The 23051-nt window shown below is 45.2% G+C and overlaps 1 protein-coding gene across 2 annotated transcripts in view; it reads left to right on the forward strand.

Moving 5' to 3' along the window:
- Positions 1–18692, forward strand: part of TEK (TEK receptor tyrosine kinase) — a 103951-nt gene extending 85259 nt beyond the window's left edge. For both annotated transcript variants that reach the window (XM_046664773.1, XM_046664774.1), the window contains exons 14-23: positions 974–1128; positions 2640–2850; positions 5201–5311; positions 7867–8057; positions 8610–8723; positions 12845–12915; positions 13950–13990; positions 14922–15018; positions 16365–16464; positions 17280–18692. In XM_046664773.1, the coding sequence (XP_046520729.1) occupies positions 974–1128; positions 2640–2850; positions 5201–5311; positions 7867–8057; positions 8610–8723; positions 12845–12915; positions 13950–13990; positions 14922–15018; positions 16365–16464; positions 17280–17354 (1166 nt within the window). In that variant the 3' untranslated portion in view covers positions 17355–18692. The remainder of the gene's footprint in view (positions 1–973; positions 1129–2639; positions 2851–5200; positions 5312–7866; positions 8058–8609; positions 8724–12844; positions 12916–13949; positions 13991–14921; positions 15019–16364; positions 16465–17279) is intronic.
- The last annotated feature ends 4359 nt before the right edge of the window (positions 18693–23051 follow it).

A 23051-nucleotide genomic window follows, 5' to 3' on the forward strand; every position in this document is an offset into this window, starting at 1 on the left:
ATAAAATCACACAAGCTCTGTTTTCAGGGCTGACCCTTTGGAACACTTTTGAAAGGTCGAAGGGATGATGAGTCCGCCAACTACAGAACATCGTAGTTTTCAGATCACATCCTTAATAAATGCATCATTTTTATAGTTACTTGTGTTTGGGTAAAATGTGTACAGGCCCTAAATCCAAGCTATACATAAAATACAAACAGAAAAATTTAAAAACAAAACAGGACAAAACAAAAAACCCTCACCGTTCCTTTCTAGATGTCTCCTTATGCACACGTGTGGAGACAGAAGGAAAGATAGAAAGTCACAAAAGAATCCTTGTAAGAAGATGAGATTATGCTCTACATCCTGTTTTTCATAAAAATATATCTAATTTCATTTTATTTGCAAAGAAGTAGAAGGATTAGACCATAGTCTTTAATAGTTGATTTTGACCTAAGCCCTAAACTTAATGGTTTTTCTCTTCCGTCATTTTTTCCTTCCTTCTTCCCTTCCTTCTCCCATTGGTATCCTCAGATTTTCTCCATCAGCTCTTTAAAACAAGAAAAAATCTGAAACAAATATCTTACGGACTCCAAGCTCTTAGCATCCTAGAACTTCAACACTTTTCTAGGTGGGGAAATTGTGCAGGGAGATTTAGTCACTTTCCCAAAGTCCCATATCTCACAAGTCAGTCACTCTCACTGTTACTAGACAAGGTGCATCTGCTTGGGCCTCTACTTGGAAGTAAAAGTTGAACTAATCATTAGCACATTGCCATTTAAAAAGCATTCTTGCACTTTTTTTTTAAATCTTGTAACAACCCCTGAGTCAGACTCACCTGCACTGAGTTTCAGAAAATAATTGAGCATCCCCAGGTCACCTAGCAATTAGGTGGCAGAGCTAGAGCTGCCGCTACACCGCAACTTCTCCCAAGATGGTCTTGGCCTCTCTTTCTACCTAAACTAACCCGCTTCTCCTGTGTTCCCCTGCACAGCACCAGCAGACCTCGGAGGCGGGAAGATGCTGCTTATAGCCATCCTTGGCTCGGCGGGAATGACTTGCCTGACGGTGCTGTTGGCCTTTCTCATCATGTTGCAACTGAAGAGGGCAAACGTCCAAAGGAGAATGGCCCAAGCCTTCCAAAACGGGGTATGTCTCATCATCCTACTAGCTCATGAGGGCGAGTCCACATACATGCAGAACCTCCACTGCAGGATGTGGACCAGGAAATTTACTTGTAAAGCAAGTAGTTCCCTTAGGCAAGTCTCATCTTCCCTTTGGCTTCCATTGTGAAATGGGAGATAAGAAGCATGACTATATAATTTCTTGTCCAAACTGAAACAATTTTGAGAGTGAAAAGGTTTCTTTAATTATGCAGGAAACTAGACCTAACACAGGCCTGTTGTCCCACCCAAATGAGACGTATGATCATCCTAGTGATGTCACCAGATAGTAATCTTGCCATATAAAGAAGTGAACATTTTTGGTGGGGAAGGACATTGAGGGTAAGCAGACCTCAGTGTGATGTGTAATGATGTGCTGTGCTGGACAAGTTTCCGGTTCCCATTTCCTACATCTAATATCTCCCTCAAGCCTGTCATACCTCATATATTTATAAGAACCATATATACCTGGTGTATATCTCCCATTCCTGTGAACCTTCGGTCTGCAGTCACGGCTCATGGCACTTGGCAGTGCCTCATTCTTTCATCTGGGAATTTGACCAGTAGCAAAGGTCCACAAAATCATACTTGACCAAAAGGCACCCCTTTGGCGTCCTTTTGGTATACGACAGCCTGAACGTTTCTCTAGTTTGTGGTTTCAGGCTCTGTACAATTAATTTGCACCTGACTTTATCGGTTCTGTATATAAAACATTGAGTACAATGACATGGTCCACTGATGTATACCTTGCTGTACACAAGTCCCCAAGACCCCCTCAGTTTAGGACAAGGGGAGATTTGTTATCTGACTTCACGCCAGAGCTGGATCACCTTGGGCTGTCACTGGAGAGGAAGGACCACGACGGGGTTAGGAGTGCTGGAGCTCATCCTCACACCCGGGCTTTGTCATAATTCCATCAGCAGTCACTTCAACTTGGGAGAAAAGGAGACACTGTGAGGGCTTTGCTCTAAGCGTCAGTCATTCTGGACCAGAGGCTGCTCCAGAGTGGGCTTGAGAGAGTCTAAGCTTTAGGACAAGCCAGAGAGAGTGAGTGAGAGCCAAGAATAGACCAAGGTGATGCCAGGAAAGCTCTCACTGAGGCACGTCCTATGACTCCAGAGATAGGATCCTCAAGTTCTTTCTGAAACCAGGACTGAACATCTGCTCATTCCACAGCATAGTAGAAACTCAAGTGTGACTAACTTGGGTATGTGCCGTGCCATGGCACACGTGCTGGTATTCTGCCTTCCCTTGCCCTCTGCAGACATTGCTAATTGATTGTGGCATGCTTTCCACTGAGGCCTGAAACTGTGCCCATGTAGCTGTATGGACAGCCAGCTCATCAGAGGGGGCCTGTTAGATGACACCTATTTCCATCTTCATTCTAGAATTAGATATTTCTTTTTTTACCTAGTGTGGATACAAACCAGGAGGTATTATGCGCCTTCAAATTATGAAAAACACTGACATACAACAATGAAAAAATTATTTTTCCAGAGGGAAGAACCAGCTGTGCAGTTCAACTCAGGAACTCTGGCCCTGAACAGGAAGGCCAAAAACAACCCAGATCCTACAATTTATCCAGTGCTTGACTGGAATGACATCAAATTTCAAGACGTGATTGGGGAGGGCAATTTTGGCCAGGTTCTGAAAGCGCGCATTAAGAAGGATGGGTTGCGGATGGACGCTGCCATCAAGAGGATGAAAGGTCAGTGCTCGGCCACATCGAGTCAGCATTTCACTAGGGTGGGGAGAAAATCTGACTTCCTGTTGAATCTTTCCTCTAAGGTCTTATACTCTTTAAACAAAAAATTGGCATGCTGTGGGATGTAGCTGTTCTGTGCAACTGGAGGTGATGTTTCCTTTGAGGTCAGGCTGGGAGCGGTCAGGATGTAAACATGAAGGCACCAGCTATTTAAACACCACTGTCTTGATTCCTGGGGACATGAGGATGCAGATTCTCTGGCGCACGCCGCTGACTTTTGGGGGGCATTGTTCTCTTAATGCAGTGGTTCTCAAAATGGAATATGCATGAATCGCCTGGAAGGCTTGTTGCCCCCCGTGCCCCCCCCCAACAGTTTCTGATTCAGTAAGTCTGGGGGAGGGCCAGAGAATCTGCATTTCTAATTAGTTCCCAGGTGCTGCTGCTGCTGAGGGTTCGGAGACCGTACTTTGCAAACCACTGCCTCCGTGGATTGTCTGCATCAAAATTCCTGGAGACCTTGTTGGAAATGCTTCTGCTCAGCTGCTTCTCCCTGTTCTGTTAGATTCAGATCTCGTAGTGGGGGCGCCCAGGGGAATCTGTGTTCTTAACAAGCTTTCTCAGTGATTCTTCTGTACACCGTACACTGTTTCAAGTTTGAAAACCATTGATCTAAGGTCCCAGGAACGAAACCTTTTCCAGTGTGTTCATTTCAAGACTGCTGGGTGCCCACCCATTTAACAATCCTGGGTGATAAACGTCTTCTGAGAAAGCAGAATGACTATGACTAGTCCCTGGCGGCACTAGCCGTCTCCTCTTCTGTGTGAAACAGCACTTCATGCACGGCTTGATGGTGAAGCGGCGCTGTCGCTTTTACAGCATCCCGACTTGGAAAGTGGTGTGTCAGAGCTGGGAAAGCTGTGAACTGCTATTGTCGGGCAGCTCACAATGAGGGCTCCCTGAGGTTGCTGATGGGGTTTCCTTCTTTTTGACTGCAATATCAAGCCAAAGATGAGAATGAATGCTGTGTCTTATGAAATCATCGCTGCTTTCTGCATTGTTAGAAAACACATCAGAAAACCAACAAAACAAAATATTATCTATGCTTAGAGATAGTAATATGTTTAAAACACACACACGCATGCACATACCCCCCCTTGTTTGCCAGCACGAAATCCCTTTTCTGTTTTGCTACTTTAGTCACAGGGAGTTTTGGGGAGCAGTAAGGAGAGCGAGAGGAGAGAGGGTATAACATCTTGTAAAATCAGTTTTTTGGGGAGCTGACCTGAGCTGATTGTCTGTCTCATGCCCCTGTAAAGAGGTAAAATAGCTTCAAAGGGCGCCAGGGTAGGCAATGTCTGCAGGGACAGAAACACATCCCAAGGAGGGCAGTTACCAAAGTGCGGGGACAGCCTCATCATAAAGAACTTCATCTTTAAAATGCTCCCAAGGCATTGACCCTCAGGCTCCTGTCGTCTGAACAGGGTTCTCCAGTTGGAGCTGCTCACTAATCAGTCTAGCGGGTCCCCACGTGAAACGTTCCCACAACGTCCGAGCCTTTCAGGCATGCGCACGGCCGCCAGCACCCCGGTCCCATCCACCCCGCACCCAGTGTTATTTCTCTGCACAGTGTCATCGACTCAAGGCCGATCAGTCAGTCTGTGCATCACAGAGCCTTCTCTCCAGGCTGGCCGGTGCCTGGTCGTTCTCCCTCTGATCCGAGCGCTGGTGGAGAGATGGGATGACGGGAAGAGAAAGAGATACAGCTCAGTTTCTCGCTACCAAGCAAGTTCTATAAAAACGTCATCAGGATTTGAGTTTTTTAGCAGGGCTGATTTGTGAAAAAGCAGGTTAAAATTATAAATAAAGTGAGATGGATGCATTATTGGTGATGTTTTACCGAAGTTTTGATTCTCTTCCTCAGCGTAGTTACCTCTGGATGGTAGCTTTAGCTGGTAGAGCTGGAGTCTCAAAGTGGAGGCAGCTCCGTCTCCACCAAGTCGTTCCCCTGGGCATTTGAGAGCTTAAACAGGAAAACTTCAGAGCAGTGGTTCTCGACGACAGGTGATTTTGTCCTGTGGGCGACATTTGGCAATGTCTGCACACGTTTTTGTTGGGCTACTGGCGTCAGTGGGTACAGGCCGGAGATGCACAGCACAGCTGCTAACAACAAAGGATCAGTCCAAGGCGTCCACAGTGCCACGCACTCTGCGTTAGAGTAATCTCTTTGACTCTATACAGTTTTCCAGACCTGACGGTGACTGAGTGCACCTGAAGGTCCTGGGGAGCAGGAGGGGTCACTTGTTTCTGAAGAGGAGTAATGGAGAGGGGTCACAACTCTTGCCTTTCTTCCCAGAATACGCCTCCAAAGACGACCACAGGGACTTCGCGGGGGAACTGGAGGTTCTTTGTAAACTTGGACACCACCCCAACATCATCAATCTCTTAGGAGCGTGTGAACATCGTGGTAAGATGCCCTTTTCCTGCCAGAATATTGTTTTTTTTTGGAAACAAGCACCTTCCATATTGAAATCAGGAAAGAGAATAATCTTAAGAATGATACCTATTTTTTTAAGTCGCAGTTTCAATCTCAACGTCTAGTCCCATTTATAGATTGGGCCGCGGTTTGGTGTCTTTCTGGAGGTAGGTCCCAATGCTGGATCGTTTGCCCTGTGATATGGTTCAGCTGTTACTGCCCAGAGGCATCCACGGTTCCTGCATGCCCCCATCCTTGCTGAGTCAGAGGCTTTCTCAGCCGCCACTAGAAGGTGGACAGGGGGAGCCCTCAGCGCCAGAGACAGTGAAGTGCATTGGTTCTTCTTAATTGCCTGTCTTCTTAATTTTCCTACAGACCCAAGAAACTGATACTCTGAATGTTAAATCCATGAATGCCAACAATCTACTGTACTATGAAAGCACTGGTGATGCTTAGGGTAAAATAATAATAACACTAATAAGCTTATATCTGACAGAGTGTTGCTTTTTTCCAAAATGATTTCCTGTACGATTACTTTGGAGCTTTAAAATGATCACATACTCTTAGGGGCCGGCCCGGTGGCTCAGCGGTTAAGTTCGCACGTTCTGCTTTGGTGGCCTGGGGTTTGCCAGTTCGGGTCCCGGGTGTGGACATGGCACCGCTTGGCACGCCATGCTGTGGTAGGTGTCCCATGTATAAAGTAGAGGAAGATGGGCACAGGTGTTAGCTCAGGGCCAGTCTTCCTCAGCAAAAAGAGGAGGACTGGCAGATGTTAGCTCAGGGCTAGTCTTCCTCAAAAAAAACCGATGACATACTCTTAAAGTTCAACTTATGTTATTAATTCAAATATTTATTGAGTACCTCTATAGGTTTACCTCTGCCTGCTACCTGGATTTATAATTCTGAATCTATGCTTCAACTTGATTTCTCATGGAAAAGTTTGCTCCCACAAAAAAGCTCCACACAGTAATTATTTACAAACTTGACAGCCTCTTGTTGACTTTGCGGCACAAACACCAACAATAGAAAAGAGACTACTTCCTTTTCCTCAATTTATTAAACTAAAAATACTGGTACTTCAAACAATATATCATTTTGAGATCCAATAAGGGTGTAATTCTGAAAGCCAGATCATGTCCCGTAGGTTAAATAACAAAGTAATGACATTTATTTTTGAGCTGTTTCCTGAAAACAGTAATCAGCATGGGACAGCAGGAGACGAAAGTCAAAAAAAATCACCACCACCAACAGAAAAATATGTATCTTTTAAAATTTTGCTCTGTCAGCACATTAGCACATAATTGGTTGGCTGGCTCTTAAAATTTATAATTCAGAGACTGGCCCGGTGGCATGGTGGTTAGGTCCGCACACTCTGCTTTGGCAGCCTGGGGTGCGCAGGTTCAGATCCCGGGGTCAGACCTACACACCACTCATCCAGCCATGCCGTGATGGCATCCCATGTACAAAATAGAGGAAAATTGGCACAGATGTTAGGTCAGGGACAATCTTCCTCACCAAAAAAAAAAAAAGAAAAAGAAAAAAATTATAATTCAGTAAAGAAGTGAGAAAGCACATTCATACCAGAATTGAGGTTCATCTTTCCTGATAGTAAAACAGGGTTCAAGAAGACTTTTCTTTGGCCAGAATTTCAATTTCTTAGAATATCTTTGAAGTCCAAATTCATTCAACATTTTAAATTTAAAAAAATGGTATACCAAAACAAATTTATCTGTAAAAGACAGTAAAACCACTCTACTTCTCACCGGCTCTGAAGATCCATGTTTTTATCAAAGATTACTTTTAATTAAAAAAGAAGAAGAAGAAAATAATTTGGAATAAAAATAAGGCAGTGGACTACAATTTCTTACAGGAACTATTGTTTTTTTTTTTTTTCCTAAAAGTTTGAGTTTTCTGGTTTCTGTAAGCAACATGCCATCTCTGACACTAGACTCTGCTGACCAGTGACCTCATCGGCAATATGGTGACACAGCATGGGTTTTAGGGCAGAGTAGAAGGCACAGGAGAGAGAGAGTTGTCTGTTGTAGGTCCTTGGGCTATGGATGTGTAATCCTTTTTTTTTTTTAAACAAACACAAAATAACCTCAAGAAAAGCTGGAGACGGACTGGAATAGAATGCCTGGCTCACGTTAGGTTCTCAGTCAATACTGAATAAAAAACAAAAGACCACGTGGACTAGCTGTCCTAAATCTTCTGGCAGCAAATGCTGTGCTCTCATTCTCCTATTGTTATCCAGTAGGTGAAAGCATTCCGGAAGCCCCCCATGTCTGTCCACACTTGGTAGGAGAGGGGAGGGGATGGGGAAGGAGGAGAACCCCAAGTTCTAGCATGGCCCCCTTTAAGTGTTGCAGGAGGACGTCCCTGATCTGCCTCCTGTCCCCAGCATGATGGAGGTTGGCACCACTACACACGTTACTTTCAGATAAAATGGAGTTTTATAAGCAGTTCCCAAGGACCACAGCACGTCTCAGAAACGTCAGAGCTGTTCAGGGCTACTGACGCGCTGGTGTCTCTCCCTCTCCCCACAGGCTACCTGTACCTGGCCATCGAGTACGCGCCCCACGGAAACCTTCTGGACTTCCTGCGCAAGAGCCGAGTGCTGGAGACCGACCCGGCGTTCGCCATTGCCAACAGCACCGCCTCCACGCTGTCCTCCCAGCAGCTCCTGCATTTCGCCGCAGATGTGGCCCGCGGTATGGACTACTTGAGCCAAAAACAGGTTTGTTCTGAAGACCTTGCTTTGGATATCTTTCCACTCAAGTTCTCTCTAGAGTGGGGGTTTAGAGGTTTGTACATTTTTTTCAGTCAACCTCTCTTAATTCCTTCTTACCACCTCCCTAATTTTAATCTCTTTGTGCATATCTCATCTATTTTTATAGAGATTAACGCCCAATACTGACAATACATTTATCTAGTGAATCGCATTGTATGTATGGGGTGAGGGGCCCTAACAGATCTGACCTTCGTGTGGCTCCAGATAAGGCCCCATAGCAGAGGCCTTACCTTATAACCGGAAGCTTTAATGATCTGGGTTTTTTCCCCGAAATGCTCCTCCCAGGATGCAGTGGGTCACTGGCAGAACCCACTAACTGGGGATTTTGGAAAAGAACTTGGAGGGCACTGGATTCTGGTGACTTTTCAGAATGTCTTTTCCTACTATCCTCTCTTCTCTAGTTCCCGAAGTTCTTGCCCCTGTGGCTTTGTGCTAACAAAATGAAGTGAAAAAGCAAATGTGTGGCTGAAAATACATGATGTTTTTCAAAAATTTCAGTTTATCCACAGAGATCTGGCTGCCAGGAACATTTTAGTTGGTGAAAACTATGTAGCTAAAATAGCAGATTTCGGATTGTCCCGAGGTCAAGAAGTCTACGTGAAGAAGACGATGGTGAGTTCAGAATGTGATGTTGACAACATCCTTTCTAGGCCCGCGTTCCTCTCCTGTGTGGCTTCTCTTAGAACCCCACTGCTCTATTGAGGCACCTGACCGGTATCCTAGTGGATATTGTCCTGGCCCAGCAAACATCCTTTCTAAGTTTTGACTCCTCAAATGACTGGAGGGTCCATATTTACCTAGGAAGAAGGTTCTGTCACACGGGGCCAAGTAACAGGACATGTGCCCTGTGGTGCAGGAGCTTGGTTCCGTACCCTGTCCTGACTCCTCGGTGTCTCACTCACAAACCTCTGGGCAGCTCCCACAGTCCCCCCTTTATGCACAGCAAACATAGCAGGGGAAAAAAGACATTTAACATCCTTTCCATAAAATCAAGGAAATAAATGAATGAGGTTTCCACGTGACCAGGAGGCCCTATACAGAAACTCATCACTTCTAAAGGCCCAGGTAAGATTTCCCTCTTTGCCAAAAGTTCTCGAGGCCTTCTTCAAGCCCAGATTGAATCCACTTTCACCTGATGATATCTGCTGTTCCAAACAGTAATATTTATCTTCAAGTACAAGATCCCGGGAGAACCCAAACACAGTGTTAGGAGAAGAGAGGAGATGGACTCGTTCTGCTTTTGTTGCCCTCACTGGGATCATAAAGCCCTGGAAATGCCGCATCCCTGGACATTGGTGCTGTGCCTACAACATGCCACCACCACCCCCTGCTTTCCCTGTGGGATGAGCAGGTGCAGGGCCTGGGGCTGACAAACCCTTAGTCTTTGCGAGTGTTTGGTGGGTCCACTTGAGGCGCGTGGCTCTCCCTTTCCAGGTCTGGGCTCAGCTTTCCTGGGGCGACTCCAGTTTTCCTATGATACAGAGGGTCCTTTTACTCTTGTGGGTACAGAATTGCCTCCTCAAGGCTCCGGTTTTTGTTTTTATCCTCAAATTCAGGTTTCCTTTCTTTTCAACATCCTTATTTCAACATACTTAGTTGCCGACAAGATAACACAAACAATCTTCGAGAATGTTTTGAAAAGGAAATGACCCATAGTTCACTACCTTGACACATTTTTTTTCTCCAGTTTTTACTTATTGCCTTTCACAAGCGCACGCATTTTTACATAGTTAAGATCACAGTGAACATAACCATTTTAGATCTTTCCACTCCTTTTTGTGATAAAGGTGGGGTGGGGCCCCTCTGGCTCTTAGGGACCACCACACAGCCTGGCCCTGACACTTATCAACATCTACACTCTCAGAAGCCAGGGGTGCCGCCCTCAGGGCTGCTTTCCAGGCAATACTTTTTTCCCTTTCTCTGGGGAGGGGCTGGGCTCGTCTTAAAGAAGCAGGACCCGCCACTCACCCAGGTACTCTGCTCTCCCAGCTGCTCCTGGGTCCCCTGGAAGCCTCCTGTCTCCTCCACAGAATCCTTTCCCTGCTGCACTGCGACATTTGGGGGAAGTGGTGCCCTGGATGAGGGAACGAATGGAGGAAAACAGTTTACCCCACAACCTGCGCTTTTTATTTGAATGCTCTCCTCAAATCACCAAGGCGAACCCCAAGCTGGTCTGCTTGGCATTTAGTAAAGGGCAGGGATTTCTGTAGACTTGGGGCGCTCAGGAGGAATTCTTAGAGGGGCAGAGCACTGGTCAGGGCTTCACTGCATCTCCTAATTGCAGGGTAAAGTGTTCTGTGGCAGCTTGGGGTCTGGGGAGGAAAGGGACAGGCTGAGGAAGGAAGAAAGGAGAAGGCTTGGAGAGGAGCGAGCTTCGGCAAGATGGGCGCAGTGTGGCGAGACACCACCAGGAGGCAGAGTGGCCCCCTCCTCCGGCCTGCGGTTTAGGTCCGCGACTTTCACTGTGCCGCAGAATCCTCTGGGAGCTTTCAAAAAATAGTGATGCAGAGCCTACCGCTTAGACATTATGATTCAGTTGTTCTGAGCTGGGGTCCCTGCATCAAGTTTGTTTGTGTGTTTTTAAAGTCCCTCAGGTGATTCTAATACTGGAAGTGTTGCCAACTAATGTACTCAGTGATTTGGGGTTTTAGTATCATTGATTTATATATCATCCCCTCATAATCATTTTATTTATTACTACAGTGTTTCATGCTTGTGCTAGGTTTTGGGGTAACATGAGTAAGACAAAGTCTCCACCTTCAAAGTGCTCACAGACAAACACACAATGAGCAGTTGTAACAGTTGATAAGTGCTGAGGGCAAGGAAGGCACAGGTACCATGAGAACACAGAGGGAGCACCCTGAACCGGGCCTGTGGGCAGTCCTGGAGGGCTTCCTGGAGGAGGCTAACTCCTGCGCTTTAAAGTGGATATTAAATAGACATTGGAGAAGTGAGAATGAATTCGATAACCTAGAGGATGCAATATATATAAAAATATAACAGCCTAGAGACGAAGGAAAGTATGAAACATTGGGGATTAAGTAATTCAATCTGGCTGGAGTGTAATGTAGAAAAAAGCAAGAGTTACAATTCAAGGTCAGAGGTGGAAGCAGAGATAAGGTCTTCTTGAAGAGCCATGAATTCCAGCTAAGGATTTTGGACTCAGCTGAGGATTTGGGATCTTGGGACAATAGGGCCATTAAGGAATTTTAATGGAAGGAACCATGTGGTGGGATTTGCCATTTAGAGAGATCCTTCTGATTGTGGTGTGAGAGCAGATCATTAGGGTGAAACCAGGGGCAAGAGACCAGGTGAGAGACAGCGGCCTGAACCCCAGTGAGAGTAGTAGGAACAGACAGAATTGGACAAATCCAGAAGTCAAAGAAGAAAAAAATGACAACATGCACATGGAAGTTGGTACTCAGGAGACATGAGGTCCAAAGCCAGCAGGCAAATGAAAGCAAAGACAACGCAGAAAATGTAGACAATTCTTTCCATTCCTCAGCTGCGAATTAATGAGCAGAGAGAGCTAGACTGACAGGCCGGAGGCGGGGTGGGGTGGACACGGAGAGAAGGGAGGTGAGGCTGCGAGGAGAACACTGAAGGTGGAGATGGGAGAAAGGAGACTTTCATAACTGAACCGGAAAGTTCAGAACTACCATTTGGGATTTGTGGTCAGAAAGAGCTTCAAAATAGCGCCTCTTCACAAAGAATTGGGGGCGAACTGCACATTCAGGAACAATCTTTGGGGTCCACAGCAGTGGAGTCCCAGGGATGGGTGGTCTGGGAGAATGCCCACTCCGGTTCCAGGGGGGCTGTGAAAGATCCCCTGAATACTCCTGATTCTCTGCCCCACCACTGGCTAATGTGGGCTGAAATGCCACTGGTGGACTGGGACAAACCCCCGGGAGGCAGTGTCCACATCTCCGTAGGGTTCCTACGATTCTTGGGGGGGTCGACAGGAAGAGAACCCCAGATCGTAGCAAATTGGAAGAAACTGGGAAAATAAAACTCCGAAGTCAAACTTCCCAGTGTCCAGTCCACATCTCCTTTTTCCCAGGCTGGACTCAATAAGCCAAGAAGCATGGACAACCTGGAGGGAGTGAGGGCCAGGCATGCGAGGGTCAGTGAGCGTCTCACATCTGATCTCCAAACCCAGGGGAGACTGCATTGCCTAGAACTTATTCCTCTTCTCCATACATATGTTCACTCTTCCCTTCGGCCCCTTCCTCCCCCTCCATGAGGGTGCCCACACAGCCTATAGAGCCGAGCTCAGCTTCCCCTCTGGACAATCTTCCCCGTCCCCTCCGGGCACAGTCGGTCTCCCCACATGGCCTCAGCCTCTCCCACGGGCTTCTAGGCCTGTCTCCCCTTTCAGACCTCTGAGTGCCTCTGAGAGCCACAAAGTGAACAAACTAATCAATGAATGACTACCAAATGCACACCCATATTCACACACACACGTAATTATCAGTTTTCTTTATATAAGACTGTTGTAGGGACCCCCTGAGGTAAGTAGGGCTTATGCTATTCGCATGTCTTTGAGTGTGAAAACACAATTGTGGGTGGGACCCACACAAACCAATTCCTGAGCCTGCCACAGCTTGTCTGCGGGATTCCACACTGGGCTCCCTGCGGACTTAAGCGAGCCACGGCTCCTGGTGAGCTGCAAGCCACGTGAAGGGTCCCTGTCCTGCCTAAGTGGTCTCTCGCTTTGTTGTCCCCATCCCCAGGGAAGGCTGCCAGTGCGCTGGATGGCGATCGAGTCGCTAAATTACAGCGTCTACACAACCAACAGTGACGTGTGAGTAAGCCTCTTATTACTGAGGGTTTTTTTTTCCCAGAAAAATATACATTTGACAGAAGTCTTAAAGAGAAGCAAGAATATCATCGTCCTCTGCAGAAGAAAGCTAATCCATAAGCCCAAGGAGGAAATTCATAGGCTCCGTGAGCCCAGAGTGGACAGATTTCCAGGTGTAGCATCAGTGGCGGCAAGCTTTGGCTTTCCTTCCGCATGTCGAGGAGAAGGGCTGAATTCTTCATCCTCAGAGGAGCGAGGGGCGCTCCTGCCTTCCCGTGGCTCCACCTCCCAGACTGACCTGGGTACACAGGACCCAGATGAGGAGGGAGTCAGAAAAGCTGCTGAGGGTCGGAGGCGGCAGCGACAGAAGGAAGGCCACACAGGGAGACCTCTCTGCTTGCCACCTGCAGTGACAAGTCTCAGGCTGGCCAGGGAAGGAAGGGTTGGGACCGAAACTTAGGCCATCTTGCCCACACCACCTATTTTCAGGGGGAAAAACTGAGTCCAGGGGGTTGAGGTGACTTGTCCAGGGGGTTTTGCTTATGCCTGGGGGGGGGGCGGCGGGCAGGGCTGGCACTTACTGTGTCCTCACTGTGTACGAGGTGCCTTTAATATGTTATCTCACGTCATCTCTGTGTAACTCTGAGGCAGAAATTGCTGTCCCCACATTCAGAAGAACATACTAAGAGGCCTCAAGACATTCGGTAACTCGTCCCAGGTCGCACGAGTATTAGGTGGCAGAGATGGGATTGAACTCAGATCTCTCCAGCTTAGAATCTCGCCTGCTTTCCACAGAGCACCTCGCATGCTCTGCCTCCCGTGAGTGGGGGCTCTCGCAGAGCTGACATGGGTCCCCTGTTACCATCCTTCCATTGGCCCAGGAGGAGATAACACACGCAGTGTGCAAGGCCCTATCCTAGCGAGCAGATAGTAACATTTCCTTTTCTGACAAGGAGTCAGCTATGTGGCTTTGGGGGAGAACACTGACGGGTCCCCCTGTTTGCTTATGATTGGTTTCCCTGTTGTCCCGTCTGCAGATGGTCCTACGGAGTGTTACTCTGGGAGATCGTCAGCTTAGGTGAGTGTCCGTGTTTATCTACCAGGCGAGACTCGGCATCGCCTGTGCTCCCCTCTGTGTAATGCCACGGGTACCATGTGTTTGTGGGGCCACCAGCTGTGACTTGGAAACGGAACCATCTGGGCTTCCATGTATAAATATCTTTATTCCCATGTTTCTTCTTCTATAAGCCCTGTATCTAATGTCATATTTAACACTAATAACCTGGTGGCCGTGAACTTTGTTGTAGGTTAATTGTCTCTGCTGTGCAGAGTTGGCACTGAGCTAGCACAAGTTTACTTTTCCCACTTGAAGATGGTACATTATGCAGCCATGAAAAGTCTCATTTTTGAAGGCCATTTAATAGTATGTGAAAATATACGAACCAGAAAACAGAAACATTTCCTATACACTATGATCCCAGTTTATGAATATTACACATTAAAAAACTGGAAGGACTACACAGAAAGGTAATAAAAGCTACTGTGGGTTTTTTTTTCTTCATGCTTTTTTTTTTTTTTTTTGTATTTTCCAAGTTTTCTACAATAACATGGGTTGCTTTTATAATTAAAACTGGGCAGGAACTCTTACAGATAAAATAGGAATTGCATAACATAACCATAGACTTCTCATTAGGAAAAAGATAGATTTCATTGGTCCAGTAGATGTGCTGTGTGGACAAACTTAGGGAGGAGGACGAGCACTTTGGCTAAGAAACCTGTGGTGGACGGTGGATCCTTCCACAGACGGAAGGGCCACACTGTGGTGCAGGCTGTGGCCTGAGTCCAGCTTTGATGGGCAGTGGGCTTGCTCAGAGAGGAAAGACCACTGGGGGCTCGCCTGCCCTTGGCACACCCTGTCTTTCTCCCTGTCCTTGACTTTAGAGCCCCTGGGCGAGACACACTGCCTTCCACCTGGGGGGCTTAGGGCAGCACCATTTCCTGTCTTCCAGGGGGCACCCCCTACTGCGGGATGACGTGTGCAGAACTCTACGAGAAGCTGCCCCAGGGCTACAGACTGGAGAAGCCCCTCAACTGTGATGACGAGGTGTAAGTCAGGCCTCGCCCTGGGGCTGTCTTATCTTAATTTTTATCTCCTGTGCGTTTCTTGGTCAGACTGACTCTAATGAAGGAGTTATCTGATACGGACACATATACCCATACTTGTATGTGAGCTCGCGCACACACACACACACACACACACACAATGCCAAATAGCCAGGAAAAAAAGCTGGAAAAAAAATAGCCAGAGGAAAGTTCTTTAAACCAAGTCTGTCATGCAATGGGCAGTGAATAACAGCTTTGCAGGCATAGAAATCCAGGAGGAATTTAAGGGGATGATTCTCGGGAAGGGTGAAATCAGGAAGTGCAACAAATGCAGAGACGATCTGAACTAAGCTGATGAAATTATTCATGAAGAAGTAAATGTATGAAACCGCAAGACTAACCTTGAGGATGGAGGGGTTACATTAAGGAAGATGGACTTTTCTTCATCAATCCCGCCTCTGCGAGGATTATTTTCTACGAGTAAGAATTGTTCCAAGGAGAAGAAGGATTCACTTCAGTGATACTGCCATTCCCAGAGCTGGCTGAGGGAGAAGCTGCCTAACTGGCACGATTTGGAGAATGGAAGAGTCTACACTGAGCAAATAACATATTGCCCGGACTGAGCCACTTCCGAGAGTGAGAGAGGATGCTATTAATTACGTAACTGGTGCAGGACACTGAAAGCTAGAGCATCCTGGGTCCCACGCCCAGACATTCTGATTCTGTAGGTCTAGTGTAGGTCCCAGGGATCCAGGTTTTAACAATGCAAGTAGTTCCAGCCACATTTGGGAAAGTACTGCCTTAGACCAGTGCTCCCCAAACTATGTTCACGGAACATGCAAGATATACACACGATACAAGGGAAAAGGAGTTCTGTGGTCAATCACGTTTGAGAAGCTTCATGTGAAATCTGGTTAAAAAGGTTTTTTGTTTGTTTTTAATGGCAGGATTTCTCAACATTTCACTATGCTGCTCCCTAAGAAGGAGATGCAATAGGTGGCATTTTGCAAATTTATTTGAGCATGGACTCATTTTTTTTTTTTAATGAAACGCGAACATTTTGAGAGACGTAGTATCAAATGCTGCCCTAGAAACATACCTCAGTTCCTGCCAGACCATCAGAATAGCTCAGACCAAGATCCTGCAGGAGTCGTACCCAGGGTAGGCACCAGATCCGCCAGGAGAAGAATGTGGGCTTGGATATGGAGGTGGGAGGCCTCACAGAAATTCCTAGATCTTCGTTTTGTCTTCTGCTGGCCAGGCGCAGTGACCATATGTTGCATCCCCATCCGCCACCCCACCCCACCCTGAATCATAGGTGTTATCTCTTTAACTCTTTGTTTTCAAAGGTATGATCTGATGAGGCAGTGCTGGCGGGAGAAGCCTTACGAGAGGCCTTCATTTGCCCAGATATTGGTGTCCTTAAATAGGATGTTAGAAGAGCGAAAGGTGAGTGTAGATTTCAAAGTGGGGGGCTCTTTCTGTGGAATTCCTCTTGTGCCCAGTGTGGTTAATAAAAAGTTGATAAAATTCAACAAGTTCTTCTGGGCGTAGTGTTAGGTATTACAGGGAGATGAAAGATGCGGCCTCCAACTTTGAGGAAGTTACAGTTTTGGAGGAGGTAAGATTGCTATACAAGATATAGTCATACATGGTAGAACAATATATGGAATTAGCCTATTGGAGCCAGAAGGAATCTTATCAGTCATATAGCCTGACCCTTTATGGATGAAGAAACAGAGATGGAAAGTGACTGGCCCAAGGACACACAGCCAGTAGACAACAGGTTACTATGGGGAGGGTCAGGAATTCTATAAAAATTGCTAGAAGGAAGTTGGCTCTACCTATCTGGGGTTAAAAGACAAATATGGGCTATGGAAATAGATTTCAGAAGTCATCAAAACCCAAGTGGTAATTAAAACAGAGATGTGGACGAGATCACACAGAGAGATATGAAGACGAGAGGTGGACAGGGAAAGGAGCCTTAGAGAATGGGACCATTTCAGGAGACACCATGGGAGACAATGAGAAAGAGAAGTTCAGAGACTGAGGAAAGCGAGAGAACGAAATCTTACTTGCAGAAGTCAGGGGATGCATTTTAGGAAGAAAGTCGTCAGATACAATAGAGGGCTTGAGGACAGACAAACGTCCCGAATTATCTAGCGTTTGCCGTGTAGAAGCTAAGGAAGCAAGGTTTTACCGTGACTGCCCTGAGGGGGGCAGCACTAAGGCAGCCTGTGTCTGATCCACTCTTGCCTTCCTAGACCTACGTGAACACCACGCTGTATGAGAAGTTCACCTACGCAGGAATCGACTGCTCTGCTGAGGAAGCAGCCTAGGCAGACCATCGTCATCGCGATATTCCGCGCCCCTTCCCTGGCATGACAGACCCTGGATACCTTGATGCCAAGGAAGCAAGCAAGCAAGCCCTTGCCAAGAGAGGTGACATAGTATATAGAAGTGTATATATATTGCTGTGTGTCTGGACTTCCACCACAAAAACCCCCGTGCGTGAACCTATAGTACACTCTAACTCCAATAGGACTGTATATACTGTTTTGAGTAAGAATGTGCTGAAATCAGAATGCCTGTTTGTGGTTTCATATGCAATAATATATTTTTCTAAAAGTGTGGACTTTACAGGAAGGTGTGAGAGTACAATTACTGTAATGCATGACTCATTATTGTCCTAGATATTTTTGATATTTACCTTTATATTGAGTGCTATAAAATGGGTTGCTGTGTAGCACTAAAATATTGTGAATAAACCTAACACTGACCCTGATAGGACAGATGAGAAAGGTGGGGGAAATGTATGCGTTCTAACAGGACACAGGTTAACGCTGAAGAGACTGAAAAACCCAAGCGAGGTAAAAGAGATTCTTCTACCTATAAATGTTCTCCCTCACCTGCTGAAGCCATCCCGCTTGCATTTGGTTCTTTGACAACTTTGTCATGTGGTTCCAGAGCCCACAAGTCAACGCAGAATGACTAACATTTAAAAACAGACTGACATCTCAGTCCTTAGAAGCCCAAGAGCCTTTGGAGAAGTATAAATAAGTTTAATAGATAAATTAATGGGATTTAGTTTTAATTTCTCTGGTAACAATGATTTGTGTATTTTAAGAAATTAGTAAGCCTGGAATTACATTTGGGAGACATGTGACATTTATCAAATTAACATTCTTACATGTATTGCACATTGTAAAAAGTTTTAGTTTTGATCGAGTGTGAGCTTCCCATTTATACTGTAGGCACATGTTGCACTGAAATCATATAGTGAGTGAATAAATGTCTTGCCTACCCACTTTCCGTCCAGGAATCTCACAGGTATTGCCAAATGTCTTTAACACACTCTATGGAAAAACACCTTAAATTATCATCCTCTAACTTGTCAGTAATACGCAGGTAGAGCAGCTGGTGGGTATACGCCACCAGACATGGTAATCAAGCTCACAAGGCTGGAAACATCTTCCAGAAGTGTTCTCCTGTCTAGTCCATTTTCTTGCACCAGGGCGGCACAGCTCGGTGGTGTGCCAATGTGAACTGAGGGCTTAGAATTGGGATCCCTTTTAACTGTGTTACAATGTTAAATAGTTCAACATACCGCATAAAGTTTCATATCCCTGCCATATAACCAAACTGATGTGCTCAGAAACAATGACCATGAAACTGAATTTATCCCGTGCGTTCTTTATTCACAACCGCATATTCAAGCAGAGACAGAGCGGAAGCAGGGCTGCTGGTGGACCATTTATGTAACCGACTAAGTGGAAACTCAATGAAGAGCCATTGAAAATAGGTCCAAATATATATATGAGTTACTTTTGCTTGTTACTCAGATGTTGTGACGATACTCCTGACAACTCCTATTTGCACATAGATGGAACTGAACGAGAGCAAGGATGATCTAAAGATGTAGATAATGTTTCCAAATTTTGGCTATGGCTTTGGAATGCGTGGTAAGTTTTTTCTATAATAGTTTGGCCTTCTTGAGTATACCTTATTTAAAATCACATGTTCTCACATCAAATACGTAACAAGAGAGATGACTAAGAAGTACTTGGGGTAGGAAGAAAAAGGTATTCAGTGATCATTAAGATTTATTTGTAAATTCACAATTCAAGGCAGCCAACGTGCGGTATGTTTATTGAGAGCATACTGTCACAAGGCAACTAATTCACTCCTGGCACAAAGGCCACACGATTGATTCCTCTGTGACTTATCTGTTCCACTGGGAAAGAGTTCTGTAGCGTGTCAGCAGCATTAAGTTGAAAAGTCATGGACTTTCACTCAAAGGCAAGACTCAAATTGAATCAAGCCATGTAGTTTCCACATTACCAAGGAGCAATTAAGATAGAAAGAACCAACCCCTGAAAGGATTAGTCAATTCAACTACTGGGAATACAGATTAGAATTTAGCGTGTTTAGAAGATCCATAGGACACTGCCTTTAAAAAAAATATCGGTGGGGGCTGGGCCCATGGTGTAGTGGTTAAGTTCAGTGCTCTCTGCTTCGGCAGCCTGGATTCGCGGGTTCGGATCCCAAGAGTGGACCTACCCCACTCATCAGCCATGCTATGGCAGTGACCACATACAAAATAGAGGAAGACTGGTACAGATGTTAGCTGAAGGTTAATCCTCCTCAAGAAAAAAAAGAGGAAGATTGGGGCTGGCCCTGTGAAGTAGTGGTTAAGTTTGCACGCTCTGCTTCAGCAGCCTGGGGTTTGCAGGTTCAGATCCCAGGTGCAGACCTATGCACCACTTATCAAGTCAGGCTGTGGCAGGCATCCTACATATAAAAAATAGAGGAAGACAGGCACAGATGTTAGCTCAGGGCTAATCTTCCTCAGCAAAAAAAAAAAAAAAAAAAAAAAGGTGAGTTGTTGATATAAATTAAAATCAAGTAACAGTACATCAGTTAGAATAAACACACATTACACAATAGCCAAATGACCAAAACCTTTATGTTAACAGAGTGCATTGAACATTTTACATTTACTTCCATATATTTTGTGAAGAAAACTTCTATTTATATATAGGAGATCTAAAGAAAACTGTTACAATTTTGTTAGGTAAAAATGTTTTTAACTCCAAGCAGTATGATGGTTTTAGGGATTCAGAGAAAGAAATAGAAGTAACCTGAGAAATGACCTTTGTGAAGGTCATGGACCCATTACTTCAACTTTAACCATCTTGCACTGTTTTCACACACTCCCCACGAAGATGAGTGGAAAAGTCCACCGAACTTATTCCTCCCCCCACCCCCAGTCACAACTTCAGAAATTGCTGTGGAAATTTAACCTTTAAAATGTAATAAAATAAACCTCAACAGTGTTTTTTCTCTTCCTCTTCTCTTTGAAAGTGTCAAGAAACCTCAGACCTTTATAGACCAAACTCCACGGCCAGCACCGGAGGCCAGAGGAGTCCCTGAGGCCACAGTGCAGAGGTTTAAGATATTCTTGGGCAAAGTGATTACTTCTTCCCTTTCAGGTCTTCCTTGACCTTCCGGAGGACCAGTTCCATGCAGGCGGTTGCATTTTCACTGGAATCGTGACCTCCAAATAGTCCAGAATATAAAACAATGCATTAGACACACGGAGACTGTATCTGGGATGTTACCCTGGGATGTTCGCAAGACGAGGCCTTGAGTTTATGTTGATAACACAATTGACACTGGCTACTTACCAAAATATGATTATTGAACACCTATGACAACCGCTAATGGCTGCTTTATAAATGTTTACATAAATCTAGATTAACAAACATCTCCCATTTTCTGTGTAGCCTGTCCTCAGTCCCATTGTCACTATCTTGCTGTGAGTGGATAGCACATCAGTATCTTTTCCACGGATCTCTTTTCCAGGGACATATAACAACAAACTTCCAGGTATCACTAAAGGACACAGACAGGCAAGAAGCCAGAAATAGGGGATGCCAGAAAAAGTACTCCTCTCTAAGCAAATAAATGACCTTAGGTACAAAATTACATGGTTTTAAAAAGTAGATGAAATTTACCCAAAATATAAAGCCTACAGTTCTGGTGAGAATAATAAATAATGTCTGAGATTAAGTGAATAAAGTCATATGGTCAACACTTCTAAAATGGTATCCTACTTTTCTTTATCTGTGTTATTCTGAAGAAACGATGGTATGATATAATTTTTGGAAGATTCTGTTTTATATAGTCTATTTTTTTGTTAGGTGAAATATTTTTGCGGCCATAATTCAAGATTATTTTCAATAGAACACATTACAAATTTCATAATAGAATTTTGCGGGAATTCTTTGAGATATGGATATTTTTTAACGAAGCAGATAATGTAAATTATAGACCCTCTGCAAGATGGTATTAGTGTCTAATAGACACAGAATGAAAGAATAAAGACCATGGGGTAAAATCTGAATTGTGTGCAATTAATGACATGATACAGGACCATCCCATATCGTAAGTATCTTTAGAAACATATAGCATTATAATTTTAACATGCTCAAAATTAACTTTCTCTTCTGTCTTGTGCAGAACAGGGGCCCCTATGGCTATGCACAAATGTATGGAGTAACGAACCTCTACTCCAAACCAGACGCTGGTAACTTGTGCACATGGCAATGCTACTAACAGGGTAGTTGCTGGCTGTACTTGATTCACTTGTTTAATGTTGGGTATTTTTCATCAGAAAAACCAAAAAGAAACAAAAGGTTCTGAGAATGAGATATGTTAATGCGGTATAAAGCAAGTGCATGCATAATAAATCTATTAAATTTGAGCTATGCGTCTCCTAACACAACACACACACACACACTCTCTTCACTCTGCATGAGATAACCTTGACCCAATCAATTTTAGAATCTCCTTTGGTTTAAGGAAAAGCACCTATGAAAAGCGGTATTCAGCAAAATTTGGAATGGAGTTAGATCTCCCGCCAACAAAAGTGTTACACATGAATCCAAAGGCTAGGCAACCTGCTGAACGATTGTCTGGGCACCATTCTCAGTGTCAGAGCTGTTTTGATGCCTGTGGAACAGCCCAGACTATCCCAGGTAGTGGGCATGTAATGCTTTTTACACAAGCAGGTGCTTTAGGGTTCTTCATCCTAGGAGAAAACCCACAGAGGGAACCTACCCTAAGCATTTCAGACAGCAGACCTTAACCATGGAGCTCTCGGTTCGTTCAGTCAAGTCAGACTTAGGATCCTGATATTAATCACGAGCAAGCGGCTCTTACCATCCTCCTGAATGATTCTCTGCAGGTAGTCAGCCACTAGACTCTTAAGGGATCTCTTGTGAGGCAAGCCCAGCCGATGAGGAAACAGAACTGTGGTGTCCACGACTGACGTATGAATTAACTGTCAAATGAAAGAGAGAAACCTATCAGAAATTCTTGCAAAGCGTAAGGATACTGAGAGCAGCAACCATAACTGTAGCTGCAGTAACTACGCGACAACAGCAAGTAACAGGGCAGTCGCGATCAATCAGTAACTGAGCACTTTACCTGGGTTATCCCACTACAACTTGCAGAGTGACCTAATGAGGAAGGTATCTTATTGTCCCTTTCTACAGCCAAGGAAACTGAGGCTTTGAGAGTTTAAGAAAGTTGCCTAAGCTGAGTTAGTAGACTAAAACGGAAAGTAAATCTATGCAGTCTGACTTCCGGATCCACCTTCCTACCGTGAGACACCACCAAGGGGCAGCAGGGTTGCAGGGAGGTTCCAACAGACTTGAGCCAGGCAACTCCCACTGGTGGCTCAGCTGATGGGGGCAAAGCTCTCACGTTTCGGTCCTACCACGTTTCAGTGGTTTAGTTGTCTATCTCCGGGAAGTTGCACAGGCAAGGGCGCAGTCCCAAAGTCCACATCTCCTGTGCTTACACAGGGAAGAAGGTGACTACATGTTGACTGCAGTCTGATAAAGCGGGAAATATGTACAATAGATGGGGGGAGAGGGGTCAGATAACCCAGAGCCTAGAAAGTCAGGTGTCAGCTGGAGTCCTCATTAGGAGAGCTGCATTTTGAAAAAGCATTAAAGATTAGCCTCAGG

The sequence above is a fragment of the Equus quagga genome, chromosome 6 (genome assembly GCF_021613505.1).
Source record: "Equus quagga isolate Etosha38 chromosome 6, UCLA_HA_Equagga_1.0, whole genome shotgun sequence".
Classification (NCBI taxonomy): domain Eukaryota; kingdom Metazoa; phylum Chordata; class Mammalia; order Perissodactyla; family Equidae; genus Equus; species Equus quagga.